Source organism: Aspergillus glaucus, assembly GCF_001890805.1.
Source record: "Aspergillus glaucus CBS 516.65 unplaced genomic scaffold ASPGLscaffold_5, whole genome shotgun sequence".
Lineage (NCBI taxonomy): Eukaryota > Fungi > Ascomycota > Eurotiomycetes > Eurotiales > Aspergillaceae > Aspergillus > Aspergillus glaucus.
Window position 1 is genome coordinate 570719 of NW_019170457.1, and position 25793 is coordinate 596511.

The 25793-nt window shown below is 50.1% G+C and overlaps 11 protein-coding genes across 11 annotated transcripts; 3 read left to right on the forward strand and 8 right to left on the reverse strand.

Moving 5' to 3' along the window:
* Positions 1 to 294: 294 nt before the first annotated feature.
* Positions 295 to 2458, forward strand: ASPGLDRAFT_64795 (histone acetyltransferase NGG1; the record flags this gene model as incomplete). The annotated part of the gene is made up of 3 exons (XM_022548819.1): positions 295 to 835; positions 969 to 1438; positions 1490 to 2458. The coding sequence occupies 3 exons, from the start codon at positions 295 to 297 to the stop codon at positions 2456 to 2458; spliced, it is 1980 nt and encodes a 659-aa protein (XP_022403221.1).
* Positions 2459 to 2623: 165 nt separating this feature from the next.
* ASPGLDRAFT_44345 (nitrogen permease regulating protein NPR2) lies at positions 2624 to 4647 on the reverse strand. Its single transcript, XM_022546011.1, has 4 exons — positions 4452 to 4647; positions 3974 to 4402; positions 3783 to 3919; positions 2624 to 3737 (listed from the first exon to the last, which is right to left on the reverse strand). Exons 1-4 carry the CDS (start codon positions 4492 to 4494, stop codon positions 2682 to 2684), a joined length of 1665 nt encoding a protein of 554 aa, XP_022403222.1. The 5' UTR covers positions 4495 to 4647; the 3' UTR covers positions 2624 to 2681.
* A 495-nt stretch (positions 4648 to 5142) lies between these two features.
* Positions 5143 to 6048, reverse strand: ASPGLDRAFT_121212 (uncharacterized protein; the record flags this gene model as incomplete). The annotated part of the gene is made up of 1 exon (XM_022540213.1): positions 5143 to 6048. The coding sequence occupies one exon, from the start codon at positions 6046 to 6048 to the stop codon at positions 5143 to 5145; it is 906 nt and encodes a 301-aa protein (XP_022403223.1).
* Positions 6049 to 7428: 1380 nt separating this feature from the next.
* Positions 7429 to 10188, forward strand: ASPGLDRAFT_80506 (putative DNA repair protein). Its single transcript, XM_022550072.1, has 8 exons — positions 7429 to 7512; positions 7560 to 7577; positions 7624 to 7757; positions 7809 to 7907; positions 7956 to 8109; positions 8156 to 8424; positions 8471 to 9040; positions 9093 to 10188. The coding sequence occupies exons 1-8, from the start codon at positions 7485 to 7487 to the stop codon at positions 10104 to 10106; spliced, it is 2286 nt and encodes a 761-aa protein (XP_022403224.1). The 5' UTR covers positions 7429 to 7484; the 3' UTR covers positions 10107 to 10188.
* On the reverse strand, positions 10142 to 13236 carry ASPGLDRAFT_80507 (urease Ure). The gene is made up of 6 exons (XM_022550073.1): positions 13144 to 13236; positions 12997 to 13083; positions 12912 to 12938; positions 10793 to 12850; positions 10676 to 10735; positions 10142 to 10607 (listed from the first exon to the last, which is right to left on the reverse strand). The coding sequence occupies exons 1-6, from the start codon at positions 13162 to 13164 to the stop codon at positions 10347 to 10349; spliced, it is 2514 nt and encodes an 837-aa protein (XP_022403225.1). The 5' UTR covers positions 13165 to 13236; the 3' UTR covers positions 10142 to 10346.
* Positions 13237 to 13423: 187 nt separating this feature from the next.
* Positions 13424 to 14993, reverse strand: ASPGLDRAFT_166831 (uncharacterized protein). Its single transcript, XM_022542633.1, has 3 exons — positions 14848 to 14993; positions 14124 to 14513; positions 13424 to 14063 (listed from the first exon to the last, which is right to left on the reverse strand). The coding sequence occupies exons 1-3, from the start codon at positions 14926 to 14928 to the stop codon at positions 13587 to 13589; spliced, it is 948 nt and encodes a 315-aa protein (XP_022403226.1). The 5' UTR covers positions 14929 to 14993; the 3' UTR covers positions 13424 to 13586.
* An 856-nt stretch (positions 14994 to 15849) lies between these two features.
* Positions 15850 to 17024, reverse strand: ASPGLDRAFT_64799 (cytochrome b5 reductase family protein; the record flags this gene model as incomplete). The annotated part of the gene is made up of 4 exons (XM_022548820.1): positions 15850 to 16418; positions 16473 to 16550; positions 16611 to 16881; positions 16980 to 17024. 4 exons carry the CDS (start codon positions 17022 to 17024, stop codon positions 15850 to 15852), a joined length of 963 nt encoding a protein of 320 aa, XP_022403227.1.
* An 858-nt stretch (positions 17025 to 17882) lies between these two features.
* Positions 17883 to 18898, reverse strand: ASPGLDRAFT_23720 (60S ribosomal protein eL20; the record flags this gene model as incomplete). The annotated part of the gene is made up of 4 exons (XM_022543318.1): positions 17883 to 18041; positions 18104 to 18280; positions 18345 to 18529; positions 18895 to 18898. The coding sequence occupies 4 exons, from the start codon at positions 18896 to 18898 to the stop codon at positions 17883 to 17885; spliced, it is 525 nt and encodes a 174-aa protein (XP_022403228.1).
* A 378-nt stretch (positions 18899 to 19276) lies between these two features.
* On the forward strand, positions 19277 to 20901 carry csn12 (the record flags this gene model as incomplete). Its single annotated transcript, XM_022543319.1, has 6 exons — positions 19277 to 19842; positions 19891 to 19966; positions 20019 to 20171; positions 20231 to 20292; positions 20343 to 20763; positions 20815 to 20901. The coding sequence occupies 6 exons, from the start codon at positions 19277 to 19279 to the stop codon at positions 20899 to 20901; spliced, it is 1365 nt and encodes a 454-aa protein (XP_022403229.1).
* Positions 20902 to 21245: 344 nt separating this feature from the next.
* Positions 21246 to 22485, reverse strand: ASPGLDRAFT_44351 (BTB/POZ domain-containing protein). Its single transcript, XM_022546012.1, has 4 exons — positions 22301 to 22485; positions 21901 to 22251; positions 21563 to 21836; positions 21246 to 21498 (listed from the first exon to the last, which is right to left on the reverse strand). Exons 1-4 carry the CDS (start codon positions 22450 to 22452, stop codon positions 21463 to 21465), a joined length of 813 nt encoding a protein of 270 aa, XP_022403230.1. The 5' UTR covers positions 22453 to 22485; the 3' UTR covers positions 21246 to 21462.
* A 1019-nt stretch (positions 22486 to 23504) lies between these two features.
* ASPGLDRAFT_144979 (ubiquitin-protein ligase RMD5) lies at positions 23505 to 25539 on the reverse strand. Its single transcript, XM_022541838.1, has 4 exons — positions 25129 to 25539; positions 24942 to 25069; positions 24125 to 24892; positions 23505 to 24066 (listed from the first exon to the last, which is right to left on the reverse strand). The coding sequence occupies exons 1-4, from the start codon at positions 25247 to 25249 to the stop codon at positions 23848 to 23850; spliced, it is 1236 nt and encodes a 411-aa protein (XP_022403231.1). The 5' UTR covers positions 25250 to 25539; the 3' UTR covers positions 23505 to 23847.
* Positions 25540 to 25793: the final 254 nt, after the last annotated feature.

The window sequence follows — 25793 nt, forward strand, 5'->3', positions numbered from 1 at the left end:
TTCGACCTCGAGTCGCATACACTCTCTGATCAAGTCCATCCTGTACACAGCTGTAACCTGTACCTGTGCTGGATGTTGCAGCTCTGATTTTTGGCATCCTTCCTCATTCCTCCCTGAATAAGGGTTACATTGCCTTCGCTCCCTGTCTCTACAACATGTGCCTGTGATCTCGACCATTCCACAACACAGCACTCCTTCGTTAAGCTCTTTGTTTCTCGACCCCACTCGTGCCTTCGAATCGCCTTCGAATACCTTCCCGTCCCTTTTTCCTCCCATCCGTAATCGACCCTCATAATGGCGCCCGCGACTAAAGGCAAAGGCAAAGGTCGCGAAGCTCGCCCCTCGCGAAGTCGCAACACGACACCAAGCTCCAGTTTTAGCGCTGGCCCTACCGCATCGGTCCCTGCACCTAGCTATTACCTCGACAGCGACCTTTCCAAATTACTCATACCTTCGTCGCAATATGCGGAGATCCTCGAGCGGATGGGTGGAGTCGGCCCCATCCCCGACTCCAAGTCGCTAGAATCCTTGGTGGAAGAACTCAAAAATCTCGCACAAATGGCCGACACTCGCGGAGATGTGTGCAATGCTGGTATTCGAGAACTGTCTCAGAAGCGAAAAGATGTGCCGGAAGAACCCGAATCGATGGATCGCGATGCTGGAGAACGTACGAGGATGAAGCGCGAGGTGGATGAAGATGAGGATTTACCGATAAAAGGTGGCAAATTGAAGAAGCGAAAGGAGCGTGGAGGAAGTACCAAGGAAGAACGCCCGTTAAATCATGGTGCGCATGAGGTCGCTCGGCAGGATGGTGCTGAGACGAAGATTGAGGGTGGTGAGTTTACCTTGTTTACATTTGTGTCCCCTCTGCTATCCACTGCTCGTCATATTGTCCTGGACTCTATTCATGTGCATTTGCATCCTCGAATTTCGCTCTATTATGTATACAGAATGCTAACCTTCTACAGCGGCCTCTCCAGCCTCGAAGAAATCTAAAAATGTCGCTTCAGAGGGTTCCCCTCTTTCTCCTGCTTCACGAACATCCCCTGACAACGCTGCGACAACCACCACGGAAGCCCCCGCGGCAGCTGGCTCGCCTGGCTCTGAGCACAGCGCAGAGTCACATCAGCGCGAACCGGCACCGACAGTTCCCCAGGTTCAGGTCTTCGGTCCAAATCCCATCAAATTCGACGATCCAACCATATACCATATCCGCGACGTAACGCCTGAGATGTCGGATGATGATAAGAAAGAGATATATTCGGTTGCTGTATTCCCACAGAGTGATTTGAGCGATCTGATGGCCGGTACTCCGCCGGATAAGGATTTCAGCAATGCTAAGCCGGCCAACCAAGTCAGCGCGAACACCTTCCAGGCGTATATCGAACCTTTTGTGCGCCCGTTGATGGAAGAAGATATCGCTTGGCTCAAGGAGAAGGTCAGTAACTTCTCCCACTTTTGCGCACCTTTGAAGCTAACAATCAGACAGGGCGACCGTGTCACTCCGTTTATCATGCCCCCACGTGGAAAGAAGCACTATAAGGATACTTGGGCTGAAGAGGACGGATCGATGAACATCGACAGGACCAATGGCGATAGCCTCCCGCTGAACCAGGGCCGTGGCAGCATTGACCAGGTTACAGATGATACTGCAGAAACTGACCAGGTATCAGTTGGCCCTATGGTCAGCCGTCTTTACTCCCTTTTGCGATATGAGCATCGTGCTCCCGCCGAAGAAAATCTCACAAATGGCACCGCCAATGGGGAACCCTCCACCAACGGCGCGCTGAACGGCAGTGATTCAATGGACCTCGATAACCCAGCACCCGAACAATCAGAGAACAAACCCCTACCCTCCGCAACCTCATTCCCCGACGCATCACCAACAGGCTTCAAAGTCCCCGCAGCAAAACTAGACCACGCCCAACTCGACGAACGCCTTAAAGCAGAACTACGCCATGTAGGGTTCATCGGCCCCGACGACAACCCCGACTACGACGCCCACTACGACGACGACATAGCCCAACGCCTCCGCCTCCTCCAATCCGAACTCAAAAAACAAATCACAATCAACAACGCCCGCAAAGCCCGCATCCTCGACATCGCCCGCGAACGCATGGCCCACCAAGAATACACAACCATCCACGACGACCTCGACACCCAAGTCCAGCAAGCATACCTCAAGCGCAGCCGCACACTCGGCAAGAGCAAAAAGGGCTCGCAGGCCAAAAACCGGCCTGGTGCCGGTGGCGCGCACATCGGCGCCGCGCGCCCTGCCATCGGAGACGCTGCGCGGACGCTTATGGATCGGAGAAAGCGATGGGAGGATTGCATTGGACCTGTTTTCCAGGATTGTAAGACGAGTGTTCCTGCTGTTGGGGAGACTGTTTTTGAGCCGGGGGTTATGGCAGAGTTTGAGAAGGCAGAGGTTGAGGGGTGGGATGAGGAGCAGGAATAGTTGCTTTGCATCTCTTTGTATAAGTTTCTTTTCTCGTGTATAGATTTTTTGCCTTTACTTTCACGATGGATACGATAAACGGAGTATACAAGTCGGAATGGGCTGGCGATGGCGTTGGTGGTCTTTTTAAATATCATGCTTTACTTATACAACTGTTCTATACCATGCACAATCACAAACCATCTATTCAAAAGAATCAAGGTATCTCAATAACTACATAAAACTACCGATGTATAATCAACACCTCCCCAGGATACCTCTTCAATCTCGCCATCAACACCTTCTCACTAACCTCCAGCTCCGTACAAATCTGATCAAAACAATGCACCCCATCCAAATACCTCGACAAACTCTTATCATCGATGAAATAATCCTCCTCTTCACCGTCCTCGTATGTGAAACTCCGATTTCCCTGCGCAGAAGTCCCGTACTGGTACTCGTCGCTTCGTCGGCCGATGAGGGGCTCGCTATCGCCTGCACTCGTGGCATAAATACTAGGCGTGTTCGCGCCTGTTCCTGGGCCTCGTGAGGAGAAGCCGCTGTTGGTGCCTGTGCCGGGGAGATGGTGGTGGTTATGGTTATGGGAGTGTTTGGGGGACCCAGTCGCATACGCGTATTTATGAACGCGGTACAAGAAACCCTTGATAATTCCGAATGTGATGAAGCGCCGAATATCGATGTATGCTAGTTGTCGGCTGTGCTGGGCGTACCACTGTTTAACGCTTTGGCCCTGTTTCAGGCTCGCGTAGAGCTCGACGATAGCGACGCCGTCGACGACTTGGTGCGGTTTTAACCTGTCTATTGCGCTTTCTGTTGCGGTAGATGGGTCGTTGGGATCGCTGGGCGATTCGGCGTCGTCACCCATGGGTGGCCAGACTTCGTCGGGGTCGAAGAATCGTCCGCCGCCGGCGGTGATGACGGTGCCTGTTGCACTGGCTGTGGTGTCTGAGCTGCTTGGTCGCCTGGTGATGTCGCTGCGGGCGCTAGACCAGGGGGCTGCGGGTGCTTGGCCTGGTGTTGTTGGGGATGGTGCTAATTGTGGTGCGAAGAGAGTGTTCACGTATCGAGCGCATTCGCGCTGCATGTTCTCGTCGGAACCGATGCTTGAGCTGAACTGTGCTGTTGGCGCGTAGATAGCGGAGAAGGTGAAGATGTCGAGGAGTAAGAGGCAGCCATAGTAGAGTAAGTGTTTGATTGCGCGACAGGTCAGGGAGAAGTCTGTGTCGGCGAGGATGGAGATGATGCGGACGCTGTTGACACCGTTGATATAGGGAACGACCTAAGTTGTCAGCTTCATTCATTGATAATAGTACAGTGTACATACTCGCTGCATGGTTAAATCCCAATTCTCGTCCATGAACGCTTGATACCGCACGGTGAACAGGGGGACCTGCCACGCCTTGACCGACGGAGGAGCAGGATAAACCGGAAACAATTTGATATTCAACGTATTCAAATCGTCTGCATCGCGTCCGTTAGCAACGAACACCAACCCAAGGAAGCCGGGGCATATACCAATCGGAATCATACTCTCACAATAATTATTCAAATCCTCCATCAAAGTCTCACAAAGACTATACACCTTCCCCTCCCCACTCTTCGAATGATCCCTCGACAAGAACCCACTCTGCTCTTCCAATTCCCGCATCAAATCCGCCAATTTCTGCACCACGCTCTTGTACGTGCTAAAGTCCTCCTCCTCCGCCAGCACCACACAGAAGTTGAAGATGAACTCATTGCGGTCGTATCGCTGCGATTTGATACAGATCGGATAACCCAGGATTCGGTGACCGTTCGTGCAGACCTGAATCAGGTTGCCACAGAGTTCCTGGCGTGGGATCACGAAGAAGGAGATGTCGGAGAAGGTTAGGAAGAGGGATTGTGAGGGCGCGTCGGCGGAGGGGACAATGGCGCCGTCGGGGACTTGGTGGACGACTTTGGGGCCTGTAGAAGTCAGTGGGCATGTGGCATTAAGAATTATGGATTGACTTGCCCTCCTGGGTATCGAATTTGCTGTAGAAAATGGCTCTGATCATGGTGCGGGATCGAGCTCAAGGCCTGTTATCGTTCCAGCGCAAGCTATGGAAAGAATTTCAATATGAATGTCATGGTCGCAAGTCCAGCAGGACCATTCGTCACTTCATTATGGCATTTGTAACGTTCATTGCGCGAGGTTCTGTAACGAGAAGAAGTTGGTAGGAGTTGCGGGAGATATGCGGGGAGCTCCCAGGCGGAGAATCAGTACGGAGATAAGCGCAATGGAATTATACTTAATTGTACACTGGCGATTGGTTAACAAAAGGAATTAATTAACACTCTCAACAGCATTCTATGCGGTGTTAAAAGTATTGAGCTATAGCTATATTTCACGATAGATCTGAAGATAAAACGAGACGGCCAAACCAAACAAATCGAGAAAGAAGGGGTATTTGTAGGACAGCAATATGCTTAAGGAACGCAAAGAGCCACACAGGTATTCGCAGCCAGAGACCGGATTTGGTAAAATGCAGCAAGGAACGCCGGAATGGATCTCATACTAAGAGATTGTAAGAAGCAAAGTAAAGAAAAGAAGGAAAGCACCCCCATATCAAATGACGGCTAGAGAACAGGCGCTGCCCGTTGAATCGCAATAAAAGAGATTAGGTTAGGAAAGTAGGAAAGAAGTGGTTGTCGGTATCCAGACTCTACCGCGCTCGAGGGTGCACGGAGGTACGTCGAAGGGTTGACCGATCTGATGGATCTGAAAGGATGTAAGATCCCGGATATGGAGATGATGTCGAGGAAACACCAGTCCGACTAGAATGGGCCAGCGGAGAGTGAGGGATGTAAGTCACGAATCTCAGCGGTTGATTTGCTCGAATCGCGTTGATCATGTTGGCGTAGCTACCACGCTCGCCGGCTTCTTTCAGCCATTGCTCCCAGTCTTCATCGAGCGGGACATTGACACCTTGTTCTCGCGCTGCCGTCGCTGCCATAAGACGATGGTTCAATTCGACGCCACAGCTTTCCATCTCCTCATCGCTGGATTCATCCTCTGATACATTATGCGACACGGGACAATCCACTCCTCGATCGTCAATCACACCGGTGGTCTCAGTGTCGGTGATGATAACGTCACTTTGGGATTCGGTGATCGATTCAGTGTCCGCGACGGATTCAGCGTCGTCTTCGTAGTGGACTTCGATGGATGGGAGGGGACGAGGCGACGCGGGTCGAATACCGTTGGCCGTGGTGTCTTGAACCTTAACCCCTGCTTCCTTCTCGTAACGCTCGCGCGCGGATTTGGTGCCCTCCCAGCGACACAGAGAAGAGATCTCAGCTTCTGTCAGACGAAGCTCGTCGAAAGTCCGGAATAATCTGCGATGCCAGGGAAATCGACCCAGGCGCATGCGATGGGGGCCATATGAATAATCCAACCCCGGGTACTGGGCCTCGATGCAATCCAACGAGCCGTAGAAAGTGGATGTTTCGATACGGACTTCGGGAACTAGGTTGCGAGTAATGTGCGCCGACCATGAAGACGGATCACTGGTGCGAGGACGAGGGAAGATCGCATTGTAGACGATCTGGCCAAGGGATGGTTTATGCATGGTGGGCAGGGCGGAGAACGAGAGGGGAAGAGAGTAGAGAGATGAACGAGAGGGGAGGAACGAATTCAAAAGAAAATGGAGATAGTATATGAGGAGGTATTTAGAGAAACAGTACTCCAGAGAAGGCAACCCAGGCCTTTCTGAGGAGAGAAAGAGTGATGGTTAAGGAAGAAGGATGCGGAAAGGGGAGAACGACCGATAGTCAAATCCGGGGAAGTCAGCGGGACAAGCTGAAAAGACAACCACAAAGACGACGGTCTCAAGAGGATTATTATAGACGGGTCGAATATATAGGAAGAAAAAGAAACAATGCAAATAGCTCAAGAGAGAAAAATAAAAAATAAAATAAAAAAATAAAAAGCCGCTGAGGTGACAGGAAGAGTGAAGCCTCGGCCACTGAATGGCAGCTGAACGACTCGCGATGAAGCACTGGCGAAACACCTAGACCTGGTATATATATTTATAGATGGAGTAAATTCGGTAGAATTGGAATTCCGCAATGTCAATGGTTATTCAAATTTGCGAGACCGACGTGGTCGCTTTCATACAGGCGCAAGAGAGAGATCTCACAGGTTCATCGCACGGGGTTCCAGCTGGTTCCTGATGTAAATCGCCAATCTGAAGCAGAAAGAAACACGACAGAAGGACAGAAGGACAGATATGGATATTCCAGATGGGATTTATTCAATATATAGCGCAGGATGAGTCGAATGCCGGCCAGCGCATCCCTCACAGCCAGCATGTAAAAAAGGATAGATGAAAAATCCCACGTCTGCGAATGATGATTGCCGAATGTCTTGTCCTATCAAATAATCCAATGCCTCCGATTCGCGCAGAATGAATATTGGCGGTCCAGCCGCGCCCCCGACTGGCTCTAAAAGTCCTCCGGTTCAGCGCTGGCCGGCGGGTCTAGCGCATGGCCACTTGGTCGTCCGGGCCAGCTGGAAAAAAGATGTGAAAAGTGCCATTTCCACTTGTGGATGCCAGCATGGCCGGGAGGGTCTGAAGTGGGAGAAGGCAAGAAAAAAGTGAGCTGTGTTGGTCAGAATGCGGGCTATGCGGTTTTCCAGTCGGATTCTCCTCCCGGCCAGAAAAAAAACTTCGTACTTGTTAGTTGTCAATGGAAGTGGTCTGGTTCACCGTTTAATTGTCATCGGAGTAAAGTAGAGCAATAGACTTGTAGCTTGCGGTGAGATCGGCATGTTTGCTTCTCCCAAGAGACGGTATGTATGTAGCTTTCTGACCTGTCTACAGCTAAGAATTCCCAAAGAGGGAACTTTGGAAGCTTTTCCGATGCGGTCACGTGCCATGTCATCCGCTCTCACCTTTTTTTGAGCCTCATCGTCGTTCATAGTTCATCATACTTGTATACAGAATACGGTCAGAATATTATTACCAGCTAGGGCGATGTCCTACTAGACACCTCAGTCACACCGATGTCGACGTTTGATGGCATCGTTCAAGGTAAGAGCCATACTACAAGTCAATGGACTCGAGACTGACCTCTATAGAATTCCCTTATATACAAAGTGGGCTCTACTTCCATATAAGAGCTGAACGAAGCTAAACAACCAGTCGACTACTTTCGCAAAAACCCAGACAGGCCACCGCCACTTGCCTGCTTTCTTAGCCATGTACACAGCGACCATCTTCAGGGCCTGGAGTCCTTCCGGGCTCCTTTCATCTATTGTTCTGCAGCTACGAGAGAGGTATGCTTGTATATATTGGTATTTTTATCTTGCAGGTCTAATGCAGAACAGCTGCTCTTACGCATCGAAAAATATCCCCATCGTATGAACTTCGACAAGGGTATCCTAGAATCCAGGAGGCTGCATTACAAGCATCTATACAAACTTCTTGTTTGTTTCCCTATAATACGGGGTGAAGTACATCATTGACCAAAGCAGAGACCGATTCCACTAAATACGCCAACGGAAATCGAACTCACGCCGCGGCTGTCAATTCGCGTTACCCTCTTTGATGCAAACCACTGCACAAGTGCGGTAATGTTTCTTGTCGAAGGCGATGGAAAAGCTATCCTCTATACCGGTGATATTCGTGGTATGTAATCCTACCCTTGAGTAAAATAAGTGACTAACTAGAATAGCGGAATCATGGTGGGTTAACAGTCTTGTCCGGAATCCAATCCTGATCCCATACACCCTGGGCGCAAAGCGTTTGGACAAGATATACCTCGATACTACCTTTGCTCGTGCAGAGAACCTCCAACAACATTTCCCATCCAAAGCTGAGGGACTGGCAGAGCTTCTGCAAAAAGTCAATCCCTATCCGGAGGACACCACCTTTTACTTCCGAGCGTGGACATTTGGCTATGAAGAAGTGTGGATGGCGCTCAGCACCGCTCTAAATGCCAAAGTATGTGCATTCCTTACTGTGGAATGGACTCAAGCTAATTGAAAAGATTCATGTGGATCGATACCAACTAGGACTCTATCGATCCGTGAGCCTCGCCCGAGGTGGCAACGAGGTGTCAGCTCTGTGCGGATTCGAACTTGGAAACAGGTCAGTCCCAGGGTGTCTCACTGACGACGAAAACTCGCGGATTCACAGCTGCGTGTGTGACTTGCCCTGCTCTGTCGCCAGGTCCGAGAAAACGGTCTACATAGAACCAATCGTCGGCCGCTTGCAGGATGGCTCGCAGTTGCCTGACGTTGGGATTGGCGGTGGCGCAGGCGATCTTTATCAAGTGCATGAACTTGAGCTGCCCGATCAGGCATCACTAGAAGAGCTGGAGAAGCTATGTCTCGAACGAATTCATGATAGTCAAGTGCTATCTCAGACTAGAGATGCTCTATTCGAGGCCTTTCGATCAAAGAGCAAGTCGCTCTCGCTGGATAGCTATGGGATAAAAGACGATACGGATATTCCTCTGGAGAAGTTGGTTAGCATCTTATCCCGTGGCCATGCGGGTGACCAACGCTCATCTGCAGACGTGAAAGACAAAGCAGGCAACCAGCTTCCAAATATCATAGTAAGTGTTGTCATTCCGCTCCCTTGCGTTTCTCGCCAGCTAACCGATACAGCAATTCCCTTACTCCCGCCACTCATCATACAACGAACTATGCGAGCTGATCTCTGCATTGAAACCCAAAGATGTCTACCCTTGTACGACTGACCCTCTCACCTGGGACGAAACCAGCTCGATTCAGGCCCTTTTCGGGCACCTCTGCTCTGGTGATCACTTCTCTCATGACACTCACATGCGGGAGACAATCGCAAATGATGAGGACCTACTCCATTCGAGAAAAAGAGCACACTACGATGAAGGATCATCGCCACAAGCAAGTCAACAGTCTAGCTTCGCGGATAGCGATTTCAACCTTAGCAATTCATTTGCCAGCACCCAGAGACATGTCAAAAGACCAAAGCCGTCAACTTTCCCAGCCAAATACGTCACCAAAGACTTCTCCTCTTCGTCGTCCTCGGGGAGACTTCTTCCCTCGTCTATGGAAATGATCCACGAAACTCATGTTAATACCAATGCCAATTCAAACGAACCCCTCACCGTCCCTGAACCAACCCCCGAAACTGAACGAGCCAAGCGCAATGAAATCCGCCGCACCTGGCTTTATTTACGCTCTAACTTGCCAAACACATCCCATCTCGGTCCACTTCCATCCTCATGGCCAATAGAGGAAGACGATGGTCTGCGAAACGAGGACAGAAACGTCAACGATAACAATAACAGCATAAATACAGAAACACGTCTTCCACCATCAACCGCTCCATCTCCATTTCCGTCCCCATCACCACCTTCACATAACCCAAACCCAGACATCATGGAACTCGATACCAATACCACCCACCAAACCGAAAGCCAACAAACAAACTCCCCCTCCATCCCCGAATCCGCCTTTGCATCGTTCTCTTCCCAGGATCCAGAACAGGAGGATGGCCCAGAAATAGCATCCACTTTACGCAGACGCAGTCGCAAGGCAGCGTATGTTGCAGCACAAGCGGATACCTATGAAGCGTGGAGTTTTGTATCGCTTGTTTCGGCGGGGAATAATCATACCGAGCCGGAGATTGAGCTATAACTTCACTACTTTATGAAATATTATAATGATAACCTAGATAATGGCTATGATAATGGCCATAATAAACGTTATATTCGTCAACTCATAACATCCGTACTGTACAGTAACCAGACCTACTATATCATATATACTCCGTCCCAGGGACCAGGGGGGTACAAACCCCAATATACCCATATTATATAACCCACCCAAAAAGAACAAACACGTTTTTCTCTCCCTCCCTCATTCATAATTGTCAGCTCAATAAACATAAAAATCCTGACTTAACGGCAAACTCTCCGCCGGCTCCGCAACACACGGCATCCCATCAGCCTTCACAACATAACTCTCGGGATCAACATGCATCTTCGGCATAGTGTCGTTGAACTTCATGTCGCGTTTGCCGATGGTGCGGCAGTTTTTGACTGCTTCGATGCGCTTGCGGATGTGGTAGGATTGCACGGTGTTGGTGTCGATGGAGGCTTGGGAGACGAATATTATGGAGGTGCTGGGGAGGAAGGACTGCATACATTGTTAGATGGGTTAGGGTTGGAGAGGATAGAATGGGGGTAGAGGGAAAGGGGACTTACGGCGAATTGGGGACGCATGATGATGGGTTCGATAGTGGGGATTGAGGCGTTGGGGTCACCCTGTTCAAACTTGGTTAACACTTATTCCAGATACCAGAAGGGAAAGAAAGGACATACCATCATAGAAGCAGCAATCATCCCACTCTTAAGAATCTGCACAGGCTTCGTCCCAAACGAGCTCGGACTCCAAAGCACCAGATCCGCTATCTTACCCACCTCCACACTTCCAATAACATGCGACATGCCCTGCGCAATCGCCGGGTTAATCGTATACTTGCTAACATACCGCTTCACGCGGAAGTTATCCGCCTCCGTCCCCTCATCTTCCGCCAATCGTCCGCGCTGCGCTTTGTTCTTGTGTGCTGTTTGCCAGGTGCGCAGGATGACTTCACCGCAGCGGCCCATGGCCTGCGAGTCCGAGGACATCATGCTGATGGCTCCCAGGTCGTGCAGGACGTCTTCGGCAGCGATGGTCTCAGCACGAATGCGCGATTCCGCGAATGCCACGTCTTCGGGGATATTCTTGGACAAGTGGTGGCAGACCATGAGCATGTCGAGGTGTTCGTCGAGGGTGTTCATTGTGAATGGACGGGTGGGGTTGGTGCTACTAGGGAGGACGTTGTCGTGTTCCACGACGGAGATGATGTCTGGTGCGTGTCCGCCGCCAGCACCTTCGGTGTGGTAGGTGTGGATGACGCGGTTCTTGAAAGCCTTCACCGTCTCCTCGACGAAGCCGGATTCGTTGAGCGTGTCGGTGTGGATCATGCATTGGACGTCGTACTCGTCGCAGACTTCGAGACAAGTGTCGATGGCAGCTGGGGTTGAGCCCCAGTCTTCGTGGAGTTTGAGACCGGCTGCACCGGCGCGGATTTGCTCTTCGATGCTTGTTCGGCCGCTGTCGTTTCCTTTACCGGTGATGCCGATGTTGACGGGGAGGCAGTCGGTGGCTTCGATCATCTGGCGCAGGTGTGTTGAGCCTGGTGTGCATGTTGTTGCGTTCGAGCCGGTGGATGGACCAGTGCCACCACCCAGGAAAGTCGTGATACCCGATGCAAGTGCTTCGTTCGCTTGTTGGGGACAAATGAAATGGATGTGCGTGTCGATACCCCCCGCCGTCACGATCTTGTTCTCTCCAGCAATCACATCCGTCGAAGCACCCACGACCATCTCCGGATGAACGCCATCCATGATGTCCGGGTTACCAGCCTTGCCAAGCCCAACAATAAACCCATTCTTGATCCCAATATCAGCCTTGTAGATCCCCGACCAGTCCACGATCAATGCGTTCGTAACCACCGTATCCAAGCACTCCGTTTCTGACCGCGCAGAAGCCTGCCCCATACCCTCTCGCAGCGTCTTACCACCTCCGAATGAGCATTCCTCGCCATAGGCCGTGAAATCCTTCTCCACCTTGATCCACAGATTGGTCAATCCCAGTCGCACCAAGTCACCCGCCGTAGGACCGAACATGCGCGCATACGCCTCTCGTTCCATCATACAAGGCGTCGCCATCAGCGCATTATCCGCCTCGGGCTCAGGCGCATGCGCAAACCCAGACTCTTGCAGCTTTGTCACAATCTCATCCGCGCGACTCAAGTCAACAGTCCCATTAGCAAGGAAGTTACCCCCGCGAATAATCCGGTGTCCCCCAATCTCCACCAGTGTAACCGTCTTAGTATCACCAGGCTCAAACCGCACCGAGGTCCCAGCAGGAATATCAAGCCGATACCCATACGCCCTGATCCGATCAAAGTGCAATTGCGGATTAACCTCCACAAAATGGTAATGCGATCCAACCTGCACCGGCCGATCACCTTTACTCATAACCTTCAACCTTATCCTCCTCCGCTCCTCATTTAACACAACCCCCATACTCTTCACCGGAATCACAGCCCCGGGCATCTTCTCGGGTAGATAGTCCTCTGGATCGGGATCGGGAAACGTGTCCGCCGGCGGGACGGGCAGGAAACTTCCATACAATGCTTTTTCCAGATCTCCGTCGTCGCTGCTAACTGGGTGGTGCACGGTTACGAGGTATGTGCCGGTGGGGAAGGTGCCTTCAACTTGGAGCTCGACGAGGGTGGATGTTACGGAGGGGAGGACGTGGCGGCGACCTAGCATGGTCTTGCCGATGGACATGAGGTCTGCGACGGAGTAGATGCCATCGCGAATTAACTATATAGTCAATTAGATATCTAGCAACCCTTGGAATGAAGTTGGATGGAGGGAATTGTACCTCTTGTAGATTAGACGAAATCAATGCCTACTTGCACGTACTACTTAGCACCGATTTCGGAGGGGTCAAAAAAATATCCACATACCACCGCTTCAGCATGATTGAGACGAATCCCACGTGCAAGACGGCGTTGGGCCAGAAATCCCAGATGGGAAATGGTGAGTTTGTCCAGCTGTCATTTTATCAGTATATCAGTATAGATATGTTTAAATGAGAATGTGTAAGTACGAACCTCCTTTGGGATGAGGTGCATCCTTGGCTGGCGTCACGTGGGGTACCTGTATAGTGAATGCACTCCACAATTGTATGCACAGGGGTTTTAGTGGTATGTATAAAAAGAGACAAATAAACTATTATCTACAAGGATATTTACAGCGGACACGGTCTTATATACATAGTACGAAACTGAAGAATCCACGAGAAAAAAAAAGGCTCCACCGAATTTGGCCGATGCGAATTGATAAGAACCTCATCGCCGTTAGTCATTGATAAGAGTTACCGGTTTCCTTTTTGGGACAGACATCATCAACTTTTGGATTCATTGCAAACTACTACTAGTAACCAGTACTACATGCGCCCAGAAACTCCCGCGAGACAAAGAACACACAAGATGCTGATAAGCAAAAGTACATCCAAGCACCCACTAACCAAAGATTCAATATATCATTGGCTAAATTACTCGTCGCCGGCATCGCTCTTTCTCTTCTTCCGAGGACGCTTGGTCTCGGTAGTCTTGCGAGTAGAAGCAGGCGCAGGCGTTTCTTGCTCCTTCTCCTTGCGAGCACTGGTGCGCTTCTTCTTCTCGGGGGACTTGGGTGCAACGGGAGACTCCTCGACCGCCTTGGAGGTCTTGGCGACATCGCTGCGGCGACGCTGCTTGCTGCTGCGCGGGGGCGACGGCTCTTTGCGGGGCTCGGGAGTAGGAGAAGCCTCGACCTCAGACTCAGGAGAGGCTTCCTCTTCGTCCTCTTCCTCCTCGTTCTCTTCCTCGTCATCGGATCCGGCCTGAGACGGCTCGGCGGTGGCCTCCTGCTGCAGCTGGGAGCTGGCCGCTTGGTCATGCTCGTGGGCTTTTTGCTCCTTCTGAGCCTTGTACTCGCCCATTTGTTGGCGGTACTTCTCGAGGTTCTCTAGATAGATTTTCTTCCAGACCTGCGTGCGATCAATTAGCATCATTCTTAATGGTTTAACTCCAACTAAGGGACAGCATACAGCTTTCTCGACATCAGTCATGCTCCCCCAACGACGAGTACCCTCTTCAGCAACATCCTTGGGCTTGACGTTGTCATCGCCAAGCTCCTTCTGGATCTGCGGCCGGTTGTGCTGCATGTACAAGAAGTACGGGGTCAGGGCCCGCTTAGGGGCGTTAGGGTCGTGATTGCGCTTGCGCTTCTTCTTGTCACCACCGGCCTCGGACTTGGCGCCGGGGCTGGAGGGACGGGTGAGCAGACCATTCTGGTACAGGGCGTTGGTGATGCCGCTGTTGATGATGCCCAGGTCGAAATCCTCGGGCTTGCGACCCAAGACAGTGTTGGAGTGGTTGATGTAGGCGCGCGACAAGTCCGCGACTGCTGAGCTCAGTTGCGTAAGGCTAACGAGGACCTATTTTGTGGTGTTAGTTGTGGTGGGTATGACAGAGACAGTGGGCCCAGCGATGCGTGAAGTCGCGACGCGAAGCGCGCGAGCTGAACATGGCCAAGTACAAAGAATAAAGAATGCGATCGCGATGATAAATGTAGAAAGGAAAGGCAGCAAGCGGGAAGCACGACATGCTGTATGTACACGGTGCATAACCAAACGCAGGTAAAGCCACTGGGCGGGAGGTCGCCCAAAGGAAGCTCTGTTTACTGGGGGGAACACGCGGGAAAAGAAGCTCTTGTTTTACCCAAAAACCAAGGGGAAAGACGAATCAAAAGGAAATAAAAGAAAAACTTACACTGTCGCGAGATCTGGTGAACTCATCAATGTTGACGGTCACAGTGCCATCCTTGGCCTTGTTATCCTCCTTGGGGGGCATTTTGGGGGGGTTGTTTAACGAAAAGGTAGCAAAGTGGAAGAGGGAAGAAAAGAAGAGGGAGAAGAAATTTTCGGGACTTATTCGTCTTTTAGGGGGCGGCCGCTAAACTGCCGCTAGGGCGCTGGTGGGTTTGGGGGGGGGGGGCGGTCGACCTGGGCTCCGGGCATTCTTTGATTAAGCTGGTTCAGGACTTGCCCAGCCACCGGGTTTTTCGGGGCAGTCTATACCTAGTTTTAGGCGAGCGCCCACTACTACTCCTCACTATTTTGCAGCTAAGAATGCGCCCAAATTCAACCTCTTGGGCTCTAGCAACCATTAATCTTTTGCATACTATGTCAAACAAAAGGATACTGCTCGTCATTCATCATACTGAAAAGGCTCTCAATCATTAACAATATCATCACTGTTTCATTGTCTCGTCTTATTTTCACTGGGTCGCTGTTCATGTTGCTGTGTTGACGAAATATATATCTGCGCTTGAGACCCGCCGGGCCACACTTATAACCATGGCAACTAATTCTGTTAGCAACAAAAAATAGCTAGCAAGCAAATTGTATGATTTCTCAAGAAGTATCACACTACGCATATAATTGTACTTGTACATAGAGATCCTATGCGCCACCAGCCCATCCGTAGCGGGGCGCTGCCCGTACTTTGGCATAGCTTTCCCCGCGAACGAGCCTGTGCCGGGGGTGCAGTTACCCGGGGGCTCCGGTAGATACAGTAAGTTTTGAACACATACGCGAAGAATAGATGATTGAAAACCAAGGGATATCAATTGAAATACTGTCGCATCCAGCATCATATCGGGTCACTATAGTACAACTTCACGGGTGCATACCCGTCCAAAAACAATGCTTTCTTTTTATTTGACAACATAATACTTCTATGCCACATAACCATGAAACGTAGTCAATTCGCTTAGAACTTGAAGACCTGGTCCTTGCTGTAGCCCAGCTCCTTCAGGACACCATCCAACTCGCCCTGATCCTTGGGGCTGACCTTGGTGCCACTGATGGCCTTGTACAAACCGGGAGGTCCGCAGACGAAGAGCTTGATGCTGCCCTCCTTGGGCTCGGGGAGGACGGTCTTCAACAGGTCCTTGTTGATGTAGCCCTTGCCACCGGTCCAGCCCTTGGGAGGGTTGTCTAGGACGTAGAAGGCCTTGAAGCGCTGGGGGTAGGTGTTTTCCAGATCCGAGAGCTCCTTCTTCAGAAGGATATCGTCCTCGCTGACGTTGCCAAACACCAGAGTAACCTTGGTCTTGTCGTCGGGGTTCTTGAAGATCTGACGTGCCAACTGGTACATGGGAGTGATACCGGTACCACCAGCGATCAAGGCGATGTGGTCGTGCTTGTTAGCTTCCCAGGGGTACTTGGGAAGAGGGCCCTTGAATTCCATGCGCTGGCCGACATTCATGCTGTGGAAGTGCTCCGACATGGGACCGTTGGGGTAAGCCTTGATGACGAGCTCGAGCTGGCCGGCTTCCTCTAAATAGATTGGTTAGTTCAAATCTCATACAAAGTTCAATTGGCTTGACTTACCCTCATCGTTAGTGGGAGTGTAGGGACGGATGACGGGCTTCTCAGCGCCAGCAGGCTTAAACTTGGCCAAAAGAGCAGCTATAGTTCCAGTTAGCATTGATCCTTTGTGAGACCACACATCAGAATCGGGCTACCTACAAGCAACTTGCAAGCCAGAAACAGCTTCCTTGTCCTCAAACTCAAAGCGGAAACGCTTGGTGTTGTGGCTCACAGTCTCAACTTCCGCGAGCTTCAGGTCAACCCATCCTTGGTCACCACCGACGAAAACCTTCTGCCGGGGGGCCTCAGCGGTAGCAGCACCGGTGCTGTAGCGGTAGAATCCAATACCGGCACCCGCGAGACCGACAGTAAGGTAGACGGGAGTCAACGACTTGCCCTTGGGGGCCTCAGTAGAGTACTTGCGGAGGCCCTGCGACGAGATTTAGCACAACCCCGAGGTCCTCAATTGGAATGCTCCCCGACAAAGAGCGAGATAAATAGTAAATAAGAGAGGGGAAGCTCTCTTACCTGTTTGAAGGGCTGCGAGCACCTGAAAGCTTGACGCGCGAACATTGTGAGTAGAATTGATGGTCAATGGGAGGGGAGGTATCAATTAGTGAGAGTGAGAAGAAGGAAGAAGAAAGAAGTAGGGATGAAGTTGAACAAATTCCGAGTGCGGGCGGCTCTGGTGCTCGGCGTCCGAAAGACCGATGGGGACCAATGACGCAATCGGTACCTGGGAAATTCCGCGATATTACTAACCAGACCAATGAAGTACGATAAATATACGGGCAGCTATCTTTGGATGTAAAGCTCTGTACCAGGAGTACCTGTAGAGAATACGAGGGTTGATGGCAATGTTCGATAAGAGGTATTGAATCTCATTGCTTTTCAGCACCAACAGCGCGCCAGCCAATGGCATGCTGGATATCCGTCATGAATACTACCCTAGCCGTATGTCTGCAAAACAGTAAAGCAGATAGATAGCAAATGTTTGCTGAAGATATCCGTAGGTTCGATATGTATATCATTTTTAATATACCGCGAAACGCATAGTGCTGACGGGAAAAAGCAAAAAAGAAAAAGCAAATACATACGGGGCAAAATTGGCAGGCAGCCGCCCACAAGTGTACTCTGATCTGTACTTATCGAGGAAAAAAAAAAACTACATCATCATTCAAACATTGTATACACCATGGCCGGGAAAAATCATGAACCGAGAAAAGAAACCCCAAGTTTTGTTTTTTGTGATATAAACTTGAAAAACCGTCGCTGCAGAGGACTAGAGTGACATCAAAACAATCCTTCCCATTTTCTGAGTGGTAAATACACGCTGTGTTCTCTGCGTGCTTTATGACCTCTTTGCATGCTATGGCTGTATCATTATCGTTCATCCACACACTCCTACTCCCAAAACCCCTAACATCACATTTATGCGAAGGTAGATGGCCGCGAGTAGGCGAAGATCTTCTTGCCAGCAGGCTTGGCGGCGCGGTGAGGCAGAGGGAACTTGAGGTCCTTGGTGAGGAGCTGCTTGATGTAGGGGCGGCGGATGTTCTCGGCGTTGTCGACCTCGATGACCTTGAGGATCTATATTGCGATAACGGGTTAGATAGTGGATTCGGAAACACAGAGCCGGAAGGGATGCATACGTTGATGGAGCCGAAACGGGCACGGTGACGGGCAGCCATATCCTGGTAGAGGGCCTCAACGGCGTCGGTACGGCTCATCTCACGGAACTCCTTGTACATGTTGTGGGTACCGGAGCGCGAGTCGTAGCGGAGCCAGATACCGAAGTTCTTGACCTTGGTGGGACGCTTCTCGGCGATCTGAGGACGCAGTCAGCGAACGTCGCTCTCATCACTTAGGAGCCTCCACAAGACATAAACATACCACATTGAGGCTGACGATCTCACCGTTGGCCTTCTTGACCTTGCGGAGCTGGGTCAAGAAGTACCAGAACCGGGACTTGGCCACGACGGGGTTGGGCGCAAAGATGCGCATGCGGTAGAGCTTGGGCGTGGGGTTTGCCTCGGTGGGCAAGTGACGCCCGATGACCTGGTACTCCGTGAGACGCCCTATAAAGTCCAGTCAGTCATTGTTCGTTCGAGGCTTGTGTGGCTTTCCGTTTTAAAGCGGATTGATCAATGCGTAGGCTGCGTGCGACATGATGTAGACGATTTGCGGATTCATCGATAATTCGGAATGAAGCGATGAAAAGACTTTGGTCCAAATGCGATCTTATTTCGTTCTCCCAAGCACCCCATAACCAGCTGTAAAATCTTCGAAAAACCAAAATTCCACCTTCCAAAAATTCGTTCGAGAACCCGATATCATCCAAGACACTTATTTTTTGTCCAAACGTGTTCGTCGCAGGGGGAACGCATCGCAGCCGATCGAAAGGGAAAAAAAGGACGGGACAGGTTGGGAAAATTTCACTTACCCATCTGGACAATCTGAAGTCAGTAACAAATCCTCAATTTCAAAAATAGCAAAAGGTAGCACTTACTTTTGTCGACGCTGTGATGATTAGTCGCGAGAAAGGTGTGCCGGGGACTATGGTTGCCGGAGTTCAGGATTTGTGAACTTGTTGTGGTTAGGGTTGCCGCCCTTCGGCTAAGCGAGTGGAGGACAGCGGCGTTTTTTTGGGCCCTATTCCCGTTTCGGACATTCAGCCACAGCGGCTGATCACGGGCTGTCAAGCCTCATCTGCTTATCTAACGATATTTCCCCGCCTCCACCGCCTTCGACGATTGAAGGTCTCCAGGTCTGTAGCTATTGAGGCGACTAGATACAATCGGTGATCTTCGCTAGCAGTTGCGACAATGGCATCCGTATTCACCGATTTTAAGGAAGGCCACAAAGAACTATCCGGTCCCCGCCTGGCAGCCTCTCTCACACCGGTCGCACCTCCCGAATACCCCGATCGTCTCCGATCGTTCTACGCTTACTCCAACGGCGCGAATCTACATTCGGATCTTCGATACTTTCTTTTCCAAGCCAATGGACCAAAGCTTCCGAAACAAGAACAGAATGCATGGATCGAGGTCTTTTCGGCCTATTGGAAAGCTGCGGGGGAGATACTGAAGTTCGATGATGGACGCGGTAGCTGGGTCGAAGTATTCAATGCGTGGAATCAGGTATCCAGTGTTTTGGGCCGGGGCTATACGAATGCAGGCATCGAGGCATGGACTATACCATGCTTGTATGTCGTCGGGAAATACGTCCGGACGTTCGCGATTAGAGCAGACGCAGAACTAGCTTCACAAGACTCGGTTGCATTCAACGACCGTTTCCAAGATGACATCTCGTTTGACTCGGAGAAGAGTGCAAAACTTGAGGAGGCCGCTCGTGTGATTAACAAGCTGTTCACCATTTGTCTCAATGACAGGTAAGCAACCACCCGGCTATTTGTGTTGCTTTGCTGAAACCCAGATAGGACTCCTAGTATCGAGGAATCGCGAAAATGGGGTGTTTACAACATGATTAGTTTGACATTCAAAACACACTTCAAGGTACGAGATGACCGCGTTACCTACGATGAAAACTTCTAATTTATTCATGTAGCTCAATTCGATTGGGCTCTGCAAGAGCTTACTTCGCGCCCTGAACGCTTCGTCGGCAGACCTTCCTCCATTGGAGGCTTTCCCTAAATCCCACATCGTTACTTTCGAATACTACGTCGGAGTGATTCGTTTCTTGGATGAGGATTATGCAGAGGTATACCGTACAAGGACTTGCTTTATGTGGATGCACTGATTCTTACAATTCTTTGACAGGCAGAGAAACATCTGGCATATGCATGGAAACTATGTCATCGGAACGCAGTCAAAAACAAAGAGTTGGTATCCTTATCTTGTTTCTTCACTGTTTGTTAACTAACTGGTATAGATTGATCTTGATGTACCTGGTGCCTTGTCATATCGTCACGACACATACTCTCCCTAGCGAAGAACTGCTTGCTCCATTCCCTCGGCTCGAGAGATTATTCCGCCCACTTTGTGACTGCATCAGAAAAGGAGATCTCGGTAATTTTGATGCAGCCATGTCCGCCGGAGAGGATGAGTTTGTCAAAAGACGTATCTACCTACCGCTTGAGAGGGGACGCGACATCGCATTACGGAACCTATTTCGGAAGGTCTTCGTTGCAGGAGGATTTGAAGAACCGAAAGATGATCAACCTCCTATGCGACGAACCCGCGTTCCTGTCGCTGAATTCGCAGCAGCTGTAAGGATTGGTACTCATGCAAATGACAGAACCCGCGTCGACATCGATGAGGTTGAGTGTCTCCTGTCGAATCTCATATACAAGGTAAGCTTTGCAGCATCTGATCTACCTGCTTTAGCACTGACCATCTGTTAGGGTCTCATGAAGGGCTACATTGCACGTGAACGCGGCATGGTTGTTCTGAGCAAGGGTGGTACTGCGTTCCCTGGAACAGGAGTTTAGGGTCTTTCGGGACAAATCCTCAACGAATCTCGTAAAGCAGATATCCGCTTCTGCGCAACATCACTTGCGATCAAGCATTTGTTTATGCCGGATATACTTACAGGTACACATACTATGGCCTTTATAACCTACGCAGTGACCATCATACACACTGGTTCATTTGCCCAGTGCTCTGCATTGGAATCGAAGCCGGTAACACCAACTGCCCATCGATAATGCACCAGCGTCGACGGGTTGATATGAACAGTTCTATCTGATACTGTGTTTCCCACGGAATACACGACAACTGTCCCTGGTCACCGACGCTTTCTTATATCATGCACAGAAATGCACAGACATGTAGCAGGCTGCTGTCTCTGCTGTTATTCATCTGAACATATTATTATAATGCTAGTTGATAGAGAAGAACCGTATTATACAAAACCTACTATACAAAACATGACAAGAGAGGTATTAAACATGACCCAACAGGCGAGAGGGGAATAGAAAAGACCAAGCACATCAGACAACAACAGTAAGCCGCACCAGAATATTAACATCATTCGAATCACGAGCAAGACATCAACCTTCCCGCTTAGCCATAGCCGAAAGATCATCCTATAACACCATCAGCAAACCCTCATCATAACTCCAAAACGAAACAAGAGCACGGGATACAAACCATATGATTACACATCGCAACAAACAAATCAAAAAACAACTTCCCCCCCTCCTCCATCTCCATCTGCATAGTCCCACTCCTCTTAAAGGTCGATCTGCTCCGAATAATCAGCGCAAGATAGTGCGCTCGAAGCTTCGACTCGCTATCTGGCGTGTTGGCGTAGGCGTATCGTGCGCTGGTGAGGATCGTTCTGCATTGGATGCCCGTGTGGAGGCCTTGTTTGCGTAGTGCGAGGCGTTTTAGGGGCTCTAGTGTGTATTTTTCTGCAGCGCAGCTGTTCCCTGTTAACTACTTGGACCTTAATAGAAGGGAGGAAGAGGAAGGAGGGAGGAGCTCACTAGACAGCCGTATCCCTCAAAATCACACCCCCAGCCGCCTTATGAAGCATCGTAGCCCCATGGCTCTGTCCCTCACTATCCGTGTCCATATCCTCCAACTCCCACTGCTCCCGTCGTCCATTATGCACTAGCCGAGGTGTATAATCGCCCCTGTACAAATACTCCAGAACACACGATAAAACCTCCGGCTGTTCATCAGGGAGCTCGATCCGTTTCCCTCGCGACGAAATACCGAATTGTTCGCGACAGCAAGTTGCAAAGTACGGGGATGCGCAGAGGATGTCTTCGTGGCAGGCGAAGAGGCGCTTCTCGGGGCCAACGCTGAGGGTTACGATTGGGGAGCCTGAGGGGCTGGATATTGTTAACACATCTTCGGTTGCAAATTGGGGGGGTTGGTTACCTGCGATCCTGTGGACTACTGGGTTTTTGTCTTCGTTCTGGGCGCCTGGATTCTCGTGCTTCGCGGATGGGATTTCTGGTTCGGGAGCAGGTCTTGCCGGGGCGATATTTGGAGGTGTTTTCTGGGGGTAGGGGGCGTTTTGTTGAGATCATTTTATTTTCTTTTTGTTGCCTTATAATTACTTCTGTTGAATGATGTACTTGTAAAGAGAAAAGAAGAGACGAAAGAAAAGAACAGTCTGGAAAAATCAGGGGCAAAAAGGTTTATCAGTAATACTGCTAGTTACAAAACAACGTACGTATCCGAAGGCCAGAAAATCCTTGTCCTCGAACGGCAGGGAACAGGTGCTTTTGTAAGAGCCCCTCATCGAGTCATTATAGGAGGGAAAATCCGTTCAAGCAGTTATTTTATACATTACATTTCCCCTCTATCTAGATATGCATGAAGCGTTGTGATCAAGCAACGTTTCATGCAGCGATGTATCTCTCGCAGCTGATAAGACGCGTAAGATTGTATTCCACGCGTAAAGTGCATCGCCAAATTGCCGCGTGGTCACGGGTCTGACATAGACCAATGAGATACTTGGATTGTAGGTGAAGTGGGGATTAGCGGGCCAATTAGGAGGCGGGGTTTCTCTTGAAATGATTCCTTATATGGAAATGTGATGGGTTTTGTTCCGATGGTCGGAATTGACGAGTCATGATCCTCATGAACAGGAACTTTTTACAAAAGGGGAATGTCAGAAATTTCAAGAGGTCCTTCATTATGTTCTCAGTATAGTGGTTATATGGCTATATTAGGGTCCTTAATTCATATCCTACTCGACCACGGCATGTATTTAATTACTGCCGCCGCCACCACCACCACCTCCCTAGTAATTCAGACACTGTTAGCGATAATAAAGTAGGAATGCAAAGGCAAAGACTCACATTCAAGAGATCCTATGTTCATCAATGATATTAGTGATTAGCAACCAACCATGATCCCTTACACGCCTAGACAAACACTTGAACAGAGAGAGACCACCTTACTATGCAATCTGTCGAGAAGAGGTCGAGCGCCATGTACCTTCTTGAGCAGGGCTTGGGTATCTTCATCGTGCTTAGTTGTGGTTATATTGTTCAGTGAGTGATGGATGGCAGCGTGGAGCTGCTGTTCAGCTTTTTGTGCTCGAAACGGGGCTGGCGTGGGCTATTGGGAATGTGAGGAGAGAGGGGAGTTGCATTTTGGATGGAAATGATAATGGATAAGGAGGGCTAGCGACGAGAAAAGAAGCATTTCTCCAGAGCATGGTTAACTGTGACAAACGGAAGCATCCCCACAAGTGCACAGAAAGCAGAGATAAGTGAGTTCAGAAGTGACCTTTCCATTATGTGCAAGTAAGTGATTATATACCCAAGACTCCATCCCAATCCAATACGCCAACCCATAACACCGCAATAGAAATCATGTATCCAGTCTCAAATGCTAGTGGGAAGTCTCTACGGTAGCTTCTCCCATGCCCTTGGCATAACTGCAATGTTCTGCTCGTGTAATCAAAACGCAAATCACATAAATATCTTTCGTGCTTCGCCAGGATGGCTCTCGTTTGGACAATAAGGACACTTGAACCGGCTGCTCTTGCACAGCCGTTTCAGTGACTCCTCTGCAATCACATGTCCGCAAGGCATCATCATCGGTGGGTTTTGGTCAGTCGCTTGCTCTTTGGACACGGGGCAGACGAAAATAGAATGGAAGAGATATGATGGTGGAAGTGGGATTTCGACCTGGAACAGGTTAGCCGTGATCTTGGACAGAAGGAAGAACTTGGAATAGGATACTCACAGGCAACTCATTTTGCGTCGTCCACTCAGTCCGCTTGGCTTTCATGATTGTCTGCAGCTTCAGTAATGTCGGGAGAGCAATCGCACCAGCAGTAGTAGCTATATACAAGGGCGAATCCGCTGAAAGGCCCATCAGTGAGCAGAACTCGCGCGTGAACGATAAAGAGACGTCGCTCCAGGCGGTCGGGTTATTGAAAATATTCCGATAAGGAGAGTTTTGCAAGTTCGGGCAAAACGCCATTGCTCCTATCAGTTGCTGCACTTCCCGCATATATCTAGGCAAAAAGACATGAAACTCGCGTTTGGCATATTCCAGAGCCGCCTGCCGTCCTGCGGAAAGGGGTACCCCGGGGTATTGTTCGCAATTAAAGAGCCAGATAAACTGTAGCCGACAGAGCTCGAATTCGAGGTTGCTGCCTCTTGTCTCTAGAGCGTCTCTGTTCTCCCTTGCCCATTCTATAGCCGGCAGCAGGTTTTTGTTCTCCTTCAGCTCATGCAGTATGTAATACATTTTGACGAACTGTTTCCGGACTTGGTCGGACGGAGCTTCGTTTATATCGAGGAGGCTCGTCGCCTCGTTCGCGGGGTTATATTCCGTCGTTTGTTGTGAGTTCCGGGATTTCGTTTCGACTAACTCGGAGAGGAATGTTGCAGCAACAGAGAACTGGCCTTCTCGCAGAAGGTGCATTGCGATAGCTCGGTTGATCATGTGTTCTTGGGAGGATAGGGCGTCATGTTCGGTGCTCGGGAGTGGCCTGTCTTTGAAGAACTATAGAAGTTAGCGATATTCAGGTTAGAATATCATGTGGCGTCCTTACCTTGTCGAGCGCTTTGCTGTATTTGTTAAGACTGCTATGGCTTTCTTTGAGACTGTCGTTGATAGAGTCGAAGGATGATTTGACAGGATTCTGGAGCTTCGCCATAGTAATCGACGCCTGGGTTGGATCTGATATACAATTTATCGTCAGCGCATATCACCGGCCTCCAACTCCGAAGGGAACAAACCAGATGCGATCGTATCCCGAGCCGACTGGAGCAAGTCTATCGTGGACTGCACATTCTGAATACCCTGCGAGCCTCTCAGCTTCTTGAGCAGCCGCTCGTGCTCTTTCTGAACGGTATCCATATTGTTCGATTGAGGAGGGGGTGGGCTTCTTAATCCGATGCGGAGTGACGATAATCAACCGATAATGAGATAGCCATACGGAAGCTCCAATATGGCTTCAACTGGGAGGATTCAAAAGAATATGAAGATAGTTGTATTGTGAGTAGCCCACGGAAGGCCACAAGCGTTCATTAGTGTTCAATTCGGGCAGAGGGACATGCGGCAGCTTCTACCAGCAGACAATGAGAGGGCGGCACATATTCCGGTGACGGCATTACGCCATGTGTCACGTGCAGCTTGGGCGGTGGTATGCTACCCCTCATGATGGCCGTTTGGGTACTGCAAAGTGCACGTCTTACGGAGTACAGAACGAGGATCCCTATCTGGAGAGACTGTTTATTAGTCTCTACGGAGTCGATGTGAAGAAGCCGAAGTGGTACTTGGAAATAAGCTGTTTTGTGCTCAGTCCTCCGCCCTATGCATGGGGTAGAGTATTACTCTGGCATCAGGTATTTGTACTTCGTACCTAAGTAATAAAATACACATTATTATACGAGTCATCTGA